Genomic DNA, 14,178 nt, shown 5'->3' on the forward strand with positions numbered 1-14,178 from the left:
GGGGGCGCTCCAAGGGGGGGTGGGATGTAGCTCATGATGTCCCTGACGCAATGACATCACCCGGAAGCAAGGCTCCCTCTAAGCTGCGGAGTCTTGTGAGCAACAATTCTACTCTGTGAGCTACCAGCATTAAAGTTGTGAGCGAGTGATTTGGCTGCTGCATCAATCAGTTTGCTCTGGAGCCCTCCTTCCTCAGCTAAGGCAAACACGTGTGAGCCGGAGGCTAGAGAACTGTGGGCTAGCTCACACTAACTCAGCTTAGAGGGAACATTGGAACTTGTCATAAGTCGGTTTTGACTTGATGACACTTTCCGCCACCAAAGATACTGGGGACATGCTCGGTTCTGACTTCTTGACTCTCCCTCTCTCCTGTGCCTTTTGTAGTCGTTTACTCTGCAGACAGTCTCCAGGCTGTGACGTTTCCATGTGCTGATATTTGCTCATCGGCTGTCCGCCCAAGGCAGAGGAACAGGCAGGCCAGTTTTTCTGGTCAGTTGGCAGCCCCGCCAGGGTCTCACTGTCTCACAGGTCTACCCTTTTGCTCTTACTTCGGTTGCAGTCTTTGAATATTGTTAACACCCCACCCTGGACACGTCTGTCTACTGTGCCCTACAGGGCTGAGCCGGGGGCTGTAGCCCGAAATGAGAACTGACCAGTGTTCCCTCTAAGCTGAGTTAGTGTGAGCTAGCTCAGTTTTTTAGCCTCCGGCTCACCCATTTTTGTCTTCGCTCTGGAAGGATGGCTCCAGAGCAAACTCATTGATGCAGTAGCCAAATCGCTCGCTCACAACTTTGATGCCAGTTGCTCACAAAGTAGAATTTTTGCTCACAAGACTCCACAGTTTGGTGTAGTGGTTAAGTGCGTGGACTCTAATCTGGGAGAACCGGGTTTGATTCCCCACTCCTCCACTTGCACCTGGCTGGATGACCTTGGGCAAGCCATAATTCTGGCACAGCTGTTCTTGAAAAAGAGCAGTTTCTGGCAAGAGTTCTCTCAGCCCCACCTACCTCACAGGCAGGGTTCCCTCTAAGCTGAGTTAGTGTGAGCTAACTCAGTTTTTTAGCCCCCGGCTCACACATTTTTCTCTCAGCCCAGGAAGGGATGGCTCCAGAGCAAACTAATTTATGCAGCAGCCAAATTGTTCATTCACAGCTTTAATGCCAGTGGGTCACAAAGTAGAATTTCTGCTCACAGGACGCCACAGCTTAGAGGGAGCATTCCTCACAGGATGTCTGTTGTGGGGAGGGGAAGGGAAAGGAGTTTGTAAGCCGCTCTGAGACTCCTTTGGGTAGTGAAGGGCGGGGTATAAATCCAATCTCTTCTTCTTCTTTTACCTGACAGGGTGTCTGTTGTGGGGAGGTGAAGGGAAAGGAGTTTGTAAGCCGCTCTGAGACTCCTTTGGGTAGTGAAGGGCGGGGTATAAATCCAATCTCCTCCTCCTCTTCCTCTTCCTCTTCCTCTTCTTCTTCTTTACAGTTTAGAGGGAGCATTGGTTCTAAACTGAGCAATACCATCCCCTGGGGGGTGCTGGAACAATCCAGGTGGGTGGTAGGAGCCTTGGGTGCAATTGGGGGACGTTGAATAAAAATAAGGGGGCGGTGGAAGCATAAAGAAAGAAGAGTCCAGAACCTACCTAAAGCAGCCTTCTCCTGCCTTCTCCTGGTCTTCCCTGGGATCAGGGAGGGAGGTGGAGGGTGGAGACGGGTCCCCACAGCCAATCACAGCCATGTATTTGCAAATTGTAAGACTGGTGTTGTATGACTGGTGTTGCTGCTGGGCTATTGTGTGGTGGCTGCTGCTGGCCTCTGGCTTCAGGCCAACAACATCTTTCTTTACTCTGTGCAAATTTGTCACTGCATCTTTTTGTCCACTTCTTGAAGGTAGATTTCGAGGGGGGCACTGATTACTCCCCCCCCCCGAAAAGGGGGCAGTAGGCTAAATAAGTTTGGGAACCTCTGGCTTAGAGGGAGCGTTGAACGGAGCTGCACGGAGTCTCTGGGTTTTCGCCTCTCTCTTTTTGTTGCATCTGTTTGGCACCAAGCTGTCTCGTTCTTTTCCCTCTCTTTCTTAAAGATCAAACTCCGAGAGATCTTTGAGACCCCTTCGGAGATCACCCTCATCCTGGAGCTCGTGACGGGTGGAGAGCTCTTCGACAGGTAACCGGCGAGGTGCCTTGGCTTAACTGGCAGGTCCTTAATGAAAGGAGACAAATGCAAGCAAGACGCGGGGAAGGGTGGTTGCGCCCAGGATGGGGCAGAGCCCAGGGGAAATGGCTTGTTCCTGGCGGCCATTCCCAGCCGTCACCCCCGCTCTGCCCAGTTTGGGCTCCCAATGGCCTCTCTCCGTCCTTTCTCCTGCTCGCTGCCTATGGGATATTTATTCTGTTTGTTCTGCGTCTCCGGATCTGCAGTTGCTTATGTTTAGGGTGCTTCTGGGGTTTAAAAAGCAAAACCCCTGTGCTTTGCACACGTGAAGGAGAGTGATTTTTTTATGTCCTTAAGAGGAGGGAGGGCAGTTTTCAGGCTTTGCCTCCCTGCATGCTTTAATTCCTGCACAGGCCTCTCAGGCTGAGGTCATACACTAAATCAGGGGTGTCAAACATGTGGCCCGGGGGCCAGATTAAGCCCCCGGAGGGCTTCTTCTTCTTTTTAAATATTGTTTTATTGGACTTCCCCAATCAATTTACATAAACATCAATTACACATTTACCCCGGAGGGCTTCTATTAGGACCGCAGTGGAACTGGCTGTGTTCTGCTTCTGCTTCTAGTTCTGCTGCTGCTGCGTCATCGTAGGTTTGCAGCTTACAGATACGCACCTGAACAGCGTACTCAAGATTGCAACAGCACAGACATTTTGATGCAGTAATTCAGAGCAAGAGGTGTCAGTTATCAGGCACTGTTAAATAAACAAAATATTGCAGAGAGTGCTCATGTTTTAAGCATTTTTTTTTATTTTAAGTAAAAAAAACACCTTTGTGTTTGTGTCCTTTATGAAGTTTATATCTCTGCTACCTGGCATTACATTTCATGACACACATGGCCTGGCCCAACAAGGTCTCATTTATGTCAGATCTGGCCCTCATAACAAATGAGCTCGACACCCCTGCACTAAATAATCCACTTTCAGTGCACTTTCCTACTGGATTTTACTATGTGAACTGGCAAAATCCAGTTGGAAAGGGCATTGAAAGTGGATTATTTAGGGGGGGGGGTGACTGCAGCCTCAGTGAAGAGATTGCTTCCTTCCTTTCAGGCAAAATTCTGTGCCCCCTCTAAGCTGCATGTGACAGGCAGACATTCGTTACTGGCATTCTCGCTCTTCCTTGTCCGTGTGAGGGAACCACGGTTTTGTGTTAGTGCTGCCAGCTCCGGGTTTTGAAATTCCTGGAGATTTTGGGGGTGGGGCTTGGAGAGGGCGGGGCTTGGAGGGGGGGGGGTCTTCCAGTGGGGTACGATCCCGAAGGGCCCACCCTCCAAAGCAGCCATTTTCTCCAGGGGAGCTGATCTCTGTAGCCTGGAGATGGGTTGTAATTCCAGAAGATCTACAGGCCCCACCTGGGGGCTGGCAACCATGTTTTGCGTGAATGTGCCCCTAATGTTAATGGAGGATCTTTGGCCGGCAAACTGTTTTCACAGCGTATGCTTCCGAAAAACTCCAACAAGAAATCAGACTTGCAAAGGGGTTGGAGAGTGCCATGTGGAGTCAACTTCCCCCATTAATATAGCATGCAAATTCTGTCTGTAGATCTAATACCGTGTGTGTCACCCGACCCCCGCTTTGTGCAGATCAAGAAATTGGCATAGCAGAGACACCGAGGGCGACAGAGGTTTTTGTAATCCCAGGTGAAGCATACACCTGCATGAGGACAAAACGCTTTAGGGCAAGGGTGTCGAACTCATTTGTTACAAGGGCCGGATCTGACATAAATGAGACCTTGTTGGGCCGGGCCATGTGTGTCATAAAATGTAAAGCCAGGTAGGGGAGATATAAACTTTATAAAGGACACAAACACAAAGGTGTTTTTTTAACTTAAAATAAAAACATGCTTAAAACATGAGCACTCTTGCGATATTTTGTTTATTTAACAGTGTCGGATAACGGACACCTCTTGCTCTGAATTATTGCATATAAATGTCTGTGCTGTTTCAATCTTGGGTATGCTGTTCAGCTGTGTGTATCTGTAAGCTGCAAACCTATGATGATGCAGCAGTAGCAGAACTGGAAGAAGCAGCAGAAGACAGGCAGTTCCACTGTGGGCCTGATAGAAGCCCTCCGGGGGCCTGATCCAGCCCCCAGGCTATATGTTTGACACCCCTGCTTTAGGGTGTTCTTGGAATTTTGGGTGACCCTGCTCCATGAGGACCAGTAACCTGCCCAAGATCATCCATCGATGGCCTCTCAGTTCAAGTCTCTTGGCGGAGGGACACTTTAGCCAATCAACATTAAACCCTTTACTGCAGTACTCGTAGGGCTGCGTTTTCTGGTCCTTGATTTCATTCCTTTATATATATTGAGGGGAGGGGGATAGGTGGGAAGCCAGATGAAATGATGGGTTGCTAGGTGACCACCAGACCACTTCTTCCTGGCCCAACCGGTAGGTGAAGCCGCGGTGGTTGCTGAGCAACCGTTCACACAGTTCTTCAGGTGGCTCACCTGGCCCCTGCTTTCATCTCCCTTTTTATACAAAATTGGGGGGAAGGAAGGAAGTGGGCAGTTGCCTAGCAGCACCAACCACTTCCTCTATTGCTTCTGGGTTGGGCCCCGGATAAGGTGGTTGCCTAGTAACCCACCACGTCCTCCAGATCCCCGCGTTTCTCTAACATTACTGAAACGAACTGGGCCTGGATGTTTTGTAAGCATTTGCGGGCATGCTGGGAGCAAGGGAGGGGGGACAGCGTTTGAATCCTTTGCCATCCCTTTCTGCAGGATCGTAGAGAGGGGCTTCTACAGCGAGAGAGATGCGGCCAATGTGGTGAAGCAGATCCTGGAGGCTGTGGCCGTAAGTCTAGTCTTTCTTGTTCCAACGTTGTGTTCAGAATGTGGCCCCAAAGGCCCCACCCTCCTTGTTTGTATCTGGAATGGCATCTTCCAATCAGTTTTATTTATTTGATAAGAACAGAAGAGAAGCCAATGTTGGATCAGGCCAGTGGCCCATCTAGTCCAACACTCTGTCACACAGTGGCCAAAAATACCAGGTGCCATCAGGGGGTCCAGCAGTGGGCCCAGGATAATAGAAGCCCTCCCACTGTGGCCCCCTCCCCCAAACACCAAACAGAGCATCACTTGCCCTGGAGTCCCTATCTATACCTTGTGGTTAATAGCCACCGATGGACCTCTGCTTATCCAACTTGCTCTTGAAGCCGTCCATGCTTGTAGCTGCCACCACTTCCTGTGGCAGTGAATTCCATGTGTTAATGACTCTTTGGGTGAAGAAGGACTTCCTTTTATCTGTTCTAACCCGACCGCTCAGCAATTTCATGGAGTGCCCATGAGTTCTTGTATTGTGAGAAAGGGAGAAAAGTACCCCTTTCTCAACCTGCTCTAGCCCATGCATAATCTTATAAACCTCGATCATGTCACCCCTCAGCCGTCATGATTTATAGTCTGTCTTTCTCCCTTGGACTCAAGGCGGATTACATAGAGCGAGTCAGTGCAGTCAACAAGATGGGAACATTAAGTAAACAACACAACAGGGCTACGGTTTAATATGGCACATGAAATGCTGCAAAGGTTTATTTATTTGTTTGTTCAATTTATACCCCGCCCTCCCCGCCGAAGCAGGTTCACGGGTGCTGTTATACAGTCCCTAATAGTGTATCTAAGTAACTTTGTGAATCATTTAATCATGAAGTATCGTGAATCATGAAGTGACTTTGTGAATCATTCAACGAGTGATTAAAATGTGGAATTCATGGCCAGAGGAAGTAGTGATGGCCACAGGCATAGACGACTTTACAAGGGAATTGGAAAGATTCATGGAGGAGAGGTCTGTCAGTGGCTACTAGACATGGGGACTAAAGAGAATTCAGTGTTTGGAGGCAGTCAACCTCTGAATCCCACAGCCAGGAGGCAACATCAGGCAAAGGCCTTGGCCTCCGTGCCCTGTTGTTGAACCACCAGAGGAACTGGTTGGCCACTGTATGAGATGGGAATGCTGGACTAGATGGACCATTGGTCTGATTCAGCAGGGCTCTTATGTTCTTATGAAGGCCTCAGCCTCTATGCCCTGTTGGACCTCCAGAGGAACTGGTTGGCCACTGTGTGAGACAGGACGCCGGACTAGATGGACCACTGGGCTGATCCAGCAGGGTTCTTCTTATGTTCTTATGAAGGCCTCAGCCTCTGTGCCCTGTTGTTGGACCTCCAGAGGAACTGGCTGGCCACTGTGTGAGACAGGATGCTGGACTAGAGGGACCACTGGGCTGATCCAGCAGGGTTCTTCTTATGTTCTTATGAAGGCCTCAGCCTCTGTGCCCTGTTGTTGGACCTCCAGAGGAACTGGTTGGCCACTGTGTGAGACGGGATGCTGGACTAGAGGGACCACTGGGCTGATCCAGCCAGGCTCTTCTGATGTTCTCATCAGGGAAGGGCCTCGGCCTCCATGCCCTGCTGTTGACCCTCCAGAGGAACTGGTTGGCCACTGTGCGAGACGGGGTGCTGGACTAGATGGACCACTGGGCTGATCCAGCCAGGCTCTTCTGATGTTCTCATCAGGGAAGGGCCTCGGCCTCCATGCCCTGCTGTTGACCCTCCAGAGGAACTGGTTGGCCACTGTGCGAGACGGGGTGCTGGACTAGATGGACCACTGGTCCGATCCGGCAGAGCTCCTCTGAAGCGCGTATGTTGTTCTAACTTGGAAGCGATACAGTGCAAATCTCTTTTATGAATAAAATAATTTATTATGAATAAATAAAATAATTTATAAGTAAAAATAAACCTCCCAACAAGGCAAGCCACGTTCCGCAGCCTGAGTGCATCCTTGTGATCAGAATAATTCATGCCCATTCTTGTCCGTGGGTAACCGCGTCCTCTGCTTGGATGCTGGTCCCCCTCCTTGGCTTCCTGTTTGCAGCATACGAGAGCCGGCTCCCGTTTCCCTCCCCCTCCCCTCAGGCTTCCCGGGTTTTATTTTTATTAACTGTCACTGTCTTTTAATGCTTTCTGTCTCTAATCTCTGAAATCGGCAACCTGTGAAATTAAGATTGGCAGCGGCAGCTCCCTAGACCGGTAACGCAATTTGCAAGGCATCTGTTGTTTGTTTGGAGGAGGGAAGCACACGGAAGCCACCGCTTCGGCCCCTGTGCCGCCACGGAGGGCTGGGTGTTTGCTGTGCGGCAGCCCTGCAGAGGTTAATCGTGGGGCTTCCGCTCGGAGGGAAGGGGGCACTGGGGCCAAAAATCAGTATGAGATTCCAGGATTGCATCGTCAGATTTGGAATGACGGTGCTGCAAAATGGGGAGGTGGGGTGGAAGCAGCCTAGATGTAGGGAGGAAGGGGGTGGTTGACATCTGTTTCTCTTACACCAGGGTTCCCCAGACCTTTTGAGCCTGTAGGAATCTTTGGAATTGTGACACGGTGTGGGGGGGGTGCAGCCACAAGATGGCAGCTGCTGCCAAAGCGTAAGAACATCAGAAGAGCCCTGCTGGATCAGGCCAGTGGTCCATCTAGTCCAGCATCCTGTCTCACACAGTGGCCAACCAGTTCTTCTGGAGGTCCAACAACAGGGTACAGAGTCCGAGGCCCTTCCCCTCATGTTGCCTCCTGGCTTGGGTATATCCTAGGTTAACTGCTTCTGATTGTGGTGCTTAAGAATATAAGTCCATAAGAACATAAGAAGAGCCCTGCTGGATCAGACCAGTGAGGGTCCATCTAGTCCAGCGTTCCCGTCTCACACGGAGGCCAACGTTTTAAAAACCCGCACAGCCAATCAGATCTCCAGTGGCCAATCAGAAACCTTGCTGGGCAGAAGCAACAGAAAAGATCCCAGAGCGTACCACATTTGGGGACCCTTGTCTGACGCTGTTTTCCCTCCCTGATATTGCACCACCCCACCGGACTACTTTGAACCCCAGTTGATGGGGGAAAGACAGGCGGGATACTTCTCTTTTTCCTTACTGTAGTGCAAAGGCAACCCAGAGGGATGCAGGAGCGGGGGGAGAGTTACCCTCCCCTTCATTCCTAGCATCTCTGCCCCAGTCTGGGTCACCCCTACCGGCTTCTTTGTTGGCCCAAATTTGCACATCTGGAGTTCAGATCACAGACCTCTGCATTGCACGTTGCCTGGCCCATAATAATCCCTTTCTGCCATCTGGCTCGCCGGCTTTGAGCCCAGGGATCAGCTAACCTCAAGAAAGGTCATTCTGATGGTACCGGCGTAGAAAAGCCGTGCCGCAGGGATTCAGAGAAGCGAGGGTGGCGTTTACATGCTTGGCTAGCGATGAGCTGGAGAAGGGAGACTCGTTCCCCCCGGCAGACTGGTCTCGAGCACCCCTAAATCCGAGGACTTGTGCAATCAGCAATGTTTCTTTTCTGAAAATCACATCGGGGAGATTATGGTTTTGAATCCTCCCCCCCCACCCCGGAATTTAGAATTTGGGGGGGTATAAATGGCAGTTTAACCTGAGCAAAAGATAGACAGGCTCTCTGGAGCACTGACAGCTCCAAATGTCAACAGAGGGAGTAGAAGCAGTTCTCAGATGCTTCTGGGGTGACAGTGCCTTGACTGGAGTGTCGGACGAGGGTTCAAATCCCAGTTTGGTGTAGTGGTTAAGTGCGCGGACTCTAATCTGGGAGAACCGGGTTTGATTCCCCACTCCTCCACTTGCACCTGGCTGGATGACCTTGGGAAGCCATAGTTCTGTCAGAGCTGTTCTCTCAAGGACAGTTCTGGAAAGAGCTCTCTCAGCCCCGCCTACCTCACGGGGTGTCTGTTGTGGGGAGGGGAAGGGAAAGGAGTTTGTAAGGCGCTCTGAGACTCCCTTGGGTAGTGAAGGGCGGGGTATAAATCCAATCCCTTCTCTCTTCTCATCTCCCGCTGCTCAACCATGACGCTTTGGGCCAGGCACACCCTTTCAGCCTAACCAACCTCAGAGATTGTTTTGAAGTCAGACGAGGGGAAGGGAAGAACTGACCAGTGAACCTTGTCCTGAGCTGCTTGAAGAAAGTGTACGGAAAGCATGTAATAGACAGTAGAACAAATTTAGAGTCCCGGGGCGCCTTTAAGACCAACAAACGTTTATTCAAGGTATGCGCTTTCCTGTGCCTGTGCACTTTTTCAAATACACTGGAATGGAAGGTAGAGTTCAAACTTATAGACAGGGTCTGAACAGCAAAACCAGCACTAAACAACAAGCTAAGGTTATAAGGTCAACAGTGGTTTTGAATTTTTTTTTAAGCTCTGGAGGGATATTTTTTATTTTGCAAATACTACAAAACTACAAAGAAATATTAGGGAAGGGACTACAACTAAGGAGAAAGGAAAGCAAACCACACTAAACTAAAACCCCAAGAGGAGGAGATCTTTTCACTGTTAGTAAAAATGTTAGTATTATAAGTGTTAATATCACAATATACTTGTAGAGTTCTTGCTTATAACAATTCGCTATTTATGTGTTATTTTATTAGTTGTTATGAGAGAAATCTCTGATCATCTTCGCTTCAAAAGGCCATTTTCCAAGTCCTTCGGCCTTTACTTCGGCTTTCTGTCTCTGAAATCGTATACCACTCTGGCAGGTCCTGCACCCTTTTCTGCCACAGAGTCCTCTTCCGTTCCAGAGGTAGCAGAGTCACTAGACTTCGTTTCTTCCTCTTTGGACTCTTCCTCTATCCCCAGCTGACGTCTCAAAAATTCTTTAGCTTTAAAAGTGGAGTCTATCTTCTCTCTTCTATCATTGATCTTAAAGATTACACCCTCCGGAACCGCCCATCTGTACGATATCCCATTCGTTGAGGTGGCACCCCTCCAGGCCACTGGTGTGTGATTCGCCCTCCCCTGTTATGGGGAGAGCATCTGCCATCGCTGTTCCATAGACCGGAAGTCCGTTTTGAATTAATTAAAGGGGGGGAAGGATACCAAAGTAATAAATATGTCAAATTAAGAGATAAGTGTGTAAAGGCATCTTTTCTAATTGCAAGAAGTAAACGGAGACTCTAAATTTGTTTTACTGCTTCAGACCAACATGACTGATCACCTGGAACTATCTTCATGGAATAGGCCATCTCGTTAGCTACAGAGGGGACATATTTTGCCCCCCCACACACACACTCTTCAAGGTTCCCTTGCCCCTTTGACTCCACCATGCCTGGTTGAGGGAGGGTGTTCTGTCTCATGCTCTGCTGTCTTTTGAGGGGGTCTGTCTAGATTAGTCCAAGTGAGGGGGTCCCATGATCTCCAGACACTTCATGTACCCCCCTTTTTGAAGTTGAGCAAGTCTTGGGTTGGCCCATGCCTGGATAGGGGTCTTCCTGGGAAACCCTGCACCGCACCGCCCATTCGGTTTGCCACCATTTGGAAGAAGAGTGAGACAGAAAACACAAAGTGCTTGCCATGACCCCCAACCACCCCACATCAACCAGAATCTCCTGCTGCGCCCCAGAGTCCTTCAGGGTCGGCCTCCTGCACTTTACCTGGGACAAAATCAAGGCTCAAGTGGGGCCGGGTGCACTCTTGAACCCCTGCGAGAAGGGTTGTGAGGATGGCTGGATTCTGCCTTTTTTGACCGGGACCAAGGTGCTGCAGCAGTAAGGCTGGGGAGGCCCGCGTTCAAATCCCCACCTTGCTAACGAATCTTGCTGGGTGACTGGAGGCCAATCACTTTCTCCGAACCTAATCTCAGAGGAGAATATGGAACGATAACGTAAGAACGTTAGAGAAGCCATATTGGATCAGGCCAGTGGCCCATCCAGTCCAACAATCCATCTCACATGGTGGCCAAAAACCATGTCCCATCAGGAGGTCCACCAGTGGGGCCAGAACTCTAGAATCCCTCCCACTGTTGCCCCCCAAATACCAGGACTTCAGAGCATCACTGCCCCAGACATAGTGTTCCATCTGTACCTTGTGGCTAACAGCCACATCTGTACCTTGTGGCTAACAGCACTGATAGGTTTATCCAATCGCCTCTTGAAGCTGTCTATGCTTGTAGCTACCACCATTTCCAGCGGCAGTGAATTCCACATGTTAGTCACTCTTTGGGTGAAGAAAGACTTCCTTTTATCTGTTCTAAACTTACTGCTCATTAGTTTCATTGGGTGCACCCAAGTTCTCGTATTGTGAGAAAGGGAGAAAAGTACTTCTTTCTCGAGCTGCTCTGTCCCATACATAATCTTATAAACCTCGATCATGTCACCCCTCAGCCGTCGTTTCTCCAAGCTAAAGAGCCCCAAGCGCTTTAACCTTTCTTCATAGGGAAAGTGTTCCAACCCTTTTATTATTCTAGTTGCCCTTTTCTGCACTTTTTCCAATGCTATAATATCCTTTTTGAGGTGTGGTGACCAGAACTGTACACAGTACTCCAAATGAGCTCTGACAGAAGCTGCTCTTTTTCAAGGACCGCTGTTATCAGAACTATGGCTTGCCCAGGGTCACATCAGCAGGTGCAAGTGGAGGAGTGGGGAATCAAACCCGGTTCTCCCAGTTTAGAGTCCGTGCACTTAACCAGTACACCAAACTGGCACCAAACCACTACACCAACATCTATTGGGTCACCTGTGTCTGATGAAGGAGGCTTTGAGTCTCAAAAGCTCAAACCCCCAAAATCTTGTTGGTCCCTAAGGTGCTTCTGGATTCAGATCTACCTGTTCTACTGCAGACCAACACGGCTACCCTCTGAAACTGTCTTCATGGGAGAGGAGGAGAAAAGGGCTTTCCTGGACCAGAGGATGAAATTTGGCCTCCCTGCTTTCCAGAGCCCCAGAACACAAAGAACAAATTCTGGCAACCCAGACCCAATTTATTAAAAGAAGTTTCAGAGAGTCGTCATGTTGGTCTTCAAGAGCTAGATTCGAGTCCAGTTAGCACCATAGAGGCCAACGGGATTTTCAGGGCACCAGCTTTCGAGCGTCAACGCTCCCTTCGTCAGATATGAGTAAGAATGGAGATCCCAGAGTCCTTAGAGCCAGTTTAGTGTAGTGCTGGGGAGTGCAGACTCTAATCTGGGAGAACCGGGTTGGAGTCCCCACTTCTTTATGTGCAGCTGCTGGTGTGTGTGACCTTGGGTCAGTCACAAGTTCTTTCAGAGCTCTTCTCGCATGAGCAGTTTCTGTCAAGAGCTCTCTCAGCCCCACCGACCTCACAGCGTGCCTGTTGTTGGGAGGGGGAGGGAAAGGAGATTGTAAGCCGCTCTGAGATTCCTTTGGGTAGTGAAAGGCGGGGTATAAATCCAATCTCCTCCTCCTCCTTCTGTGCCACCCCTCCCACCTTCAGACTAGGATAAAGGTCTCTGGCAGTGTTCCCTGTAAGCTGAGAATTCAGTGTTCCCTCTAAGCTGAGTTAGTGTGAGCTAGCTCACAGTTTTTTAGCCTCCGGCTCACCCATTTTTGTCTTCAAAGCCCCAAAACTAGGGGTTGAGGAGTTGCAGAATAAGCTCCTGCTAAATCAGTAGAGTTGCCACCTGGAGATCTCCCACGAATTCAGTGTTCCCTCTAAGCTGAGTTAGTGTGAGCTAGCTCACAGTTTCTTAGCCTCCAGCTCACAGATTTTTGTCTTCACTCAGGAAGGGTGGCCCCAGAGCAAACTGATTCATGCAGCAGCCCAATCGCTCGCTCACAACTTTAATGCCAGTAGCTCACAGAGTAGAATTTTTTGCTCACAAGACTCCACAGCTTAGAGGGGGCGGATCTCCATCCCTACCTGTATCTGATGAAAGAACCTTTGACCCTTGAAAGCTCATGACCTGAAAATCATGTTGGTCTTTAAGGATAGAAAAGCTTAATCCCCTCCAAAGAAGCCAAGCTTATTCCCTGTCTCTGAACCTTGGAAGGAGGGTGAGGAAAAGATACCTGAGGTTGTAGGGAGAATTGACAAGGAGGGAAGAGAACTGGGCACCCACTGATTCTCCCCCGCAAATACGTTTTCTCCGTAAAACAAATAGGTACGGCTTCAGCATTAGAGTTGCACAGCAATTCTGGATTTGGGAGCCCGCTGCAAACCTGGGACGTGCAGGTTCACCCCAAGTGTGCCCCCTCGGAGCACTTCCCCCAGAATCCTTTGCAATGCAGAGATTTCCCCGCAAGTAACTGGAAGGAAGGTCAAAGTTTTGTGAACCTCCGTCAGTGGCCGACGGGTACCCCCCCGCAGGTTCTTTCAAGCCCGTTCTGAACGCTGTTCCCTGGGATGTAAATTATCACTGGGCATAAAAGAGAGAGAAGCTTAAAAAGGGGGAAACCCTAGAGAGTACATCAGGCAGGTCCTTGTTTCTCTGTATTTAAGGTCAGCGGAAGAGGGGTTTCCATCGCAACCGAGGGCTTTTAAAAGGTGGGGGAATTCATAAAAGACAGAAAAATACCCAATCTCTCTCTCTCTCTGTTTCTCTCTCTCTCTCTCTGTTTCTCTCTCTCTCTCACTCTCTCTCTCTGCCGAGGTTTGAAAACCTGACTCCACCTCTCCAGGGCAGGGAGAGAAATCCCAGTCAGCACCTGAGGATTACGGTGACCCTCAACCGAGTTAATAAAGGCTATAACTGGGATTTGTGATCTCCAGGGGCAGCTTGTGGAACAAAACACAATTTGGCTTGTTCCCATTTAAGGAGATTTTGCCGTCTCCCAGAAATCTGATGGTAGTGGGGTTTTTTCTTTTTTTTGTTTCTAGCGTCTCCCTCGTTGAAATCCATTGTCCTGACCAAGGCTCCCTCTAAGCTGCAGAGTCTTGTGAGCAAGAATTCTGCTTTGTGAGCTCCTGGCATTAAAGTTGTGAGCAAGCCGTTTGGCTGCTGCATAAATCAGTTTGCTCCGGAGTCCTCCTTCCTGAGCTAAGACAGAAATGTGTGAGCCGGAGGGTAAAGAACTGTGAGCTGGCTCACACTAACTCAGCTTAGAGGGGACACTGGTCCTGACTCACTCTGGCCTGCTTGGCTGCAGTTGTTTAGGAAACATTAATAACTGTTGGCAACTGCTGATCAGGGAGCTGAGCTTGCTGGATCATAGCAGTGTCCTGGAGAGCCCCATTCAGTTCCTTTGCT

At 49.6% G+C, this 14,178-nt stretch overlaps 1 protein-coding gene across 1 annotated transcript in view; it reads left to right on the plus strand.

The window, feature by feature from the left end:
* LOC107119217 (calcium/calmodulin-dependent protein kinase type IV-like) overlaps positions 1 to 14,178 on the plus strand; it is a 63,606-nt gene that overhangs the window by 26,025 nt on the left and 23,403 nt on the right. Inside the window, exons 4-6 of the mRNA XM_015421687.1 lie at positions 2,074 to 2,156; positions 4,928 to 5,004; positions 7,820 to 7,830. Coding sequence (XP_015277173.1) covers positions 2,074 to 2,156; positions 4,928 to 5,004; positions 7,820 to 7,830 — 171 coding nt within the window. The remainder of the gene's footprint in view (positions 1 to 2,073; positions 2,157 to 4,927; positions 5,005 to 7,819; positions 7,831 to 14,178) is intronic.

The sequence above is a fragment of the Gekko japonicus genome, unplaced genomic scaffold, assembly GCF_001447785.1.
Source record: "Gekko japonicus isolate JY-2015 unplaced genomic scaffold, Gekko_japonicus_V1.1 scaffold777, whole genome shotgun sequence".
Taxonomy (NCBI): Eukaryota; Metazoa; Chordata; class Lepidosauria; order Squamata; family Gekkonidae; genus Gekko; species Gekko japonicus.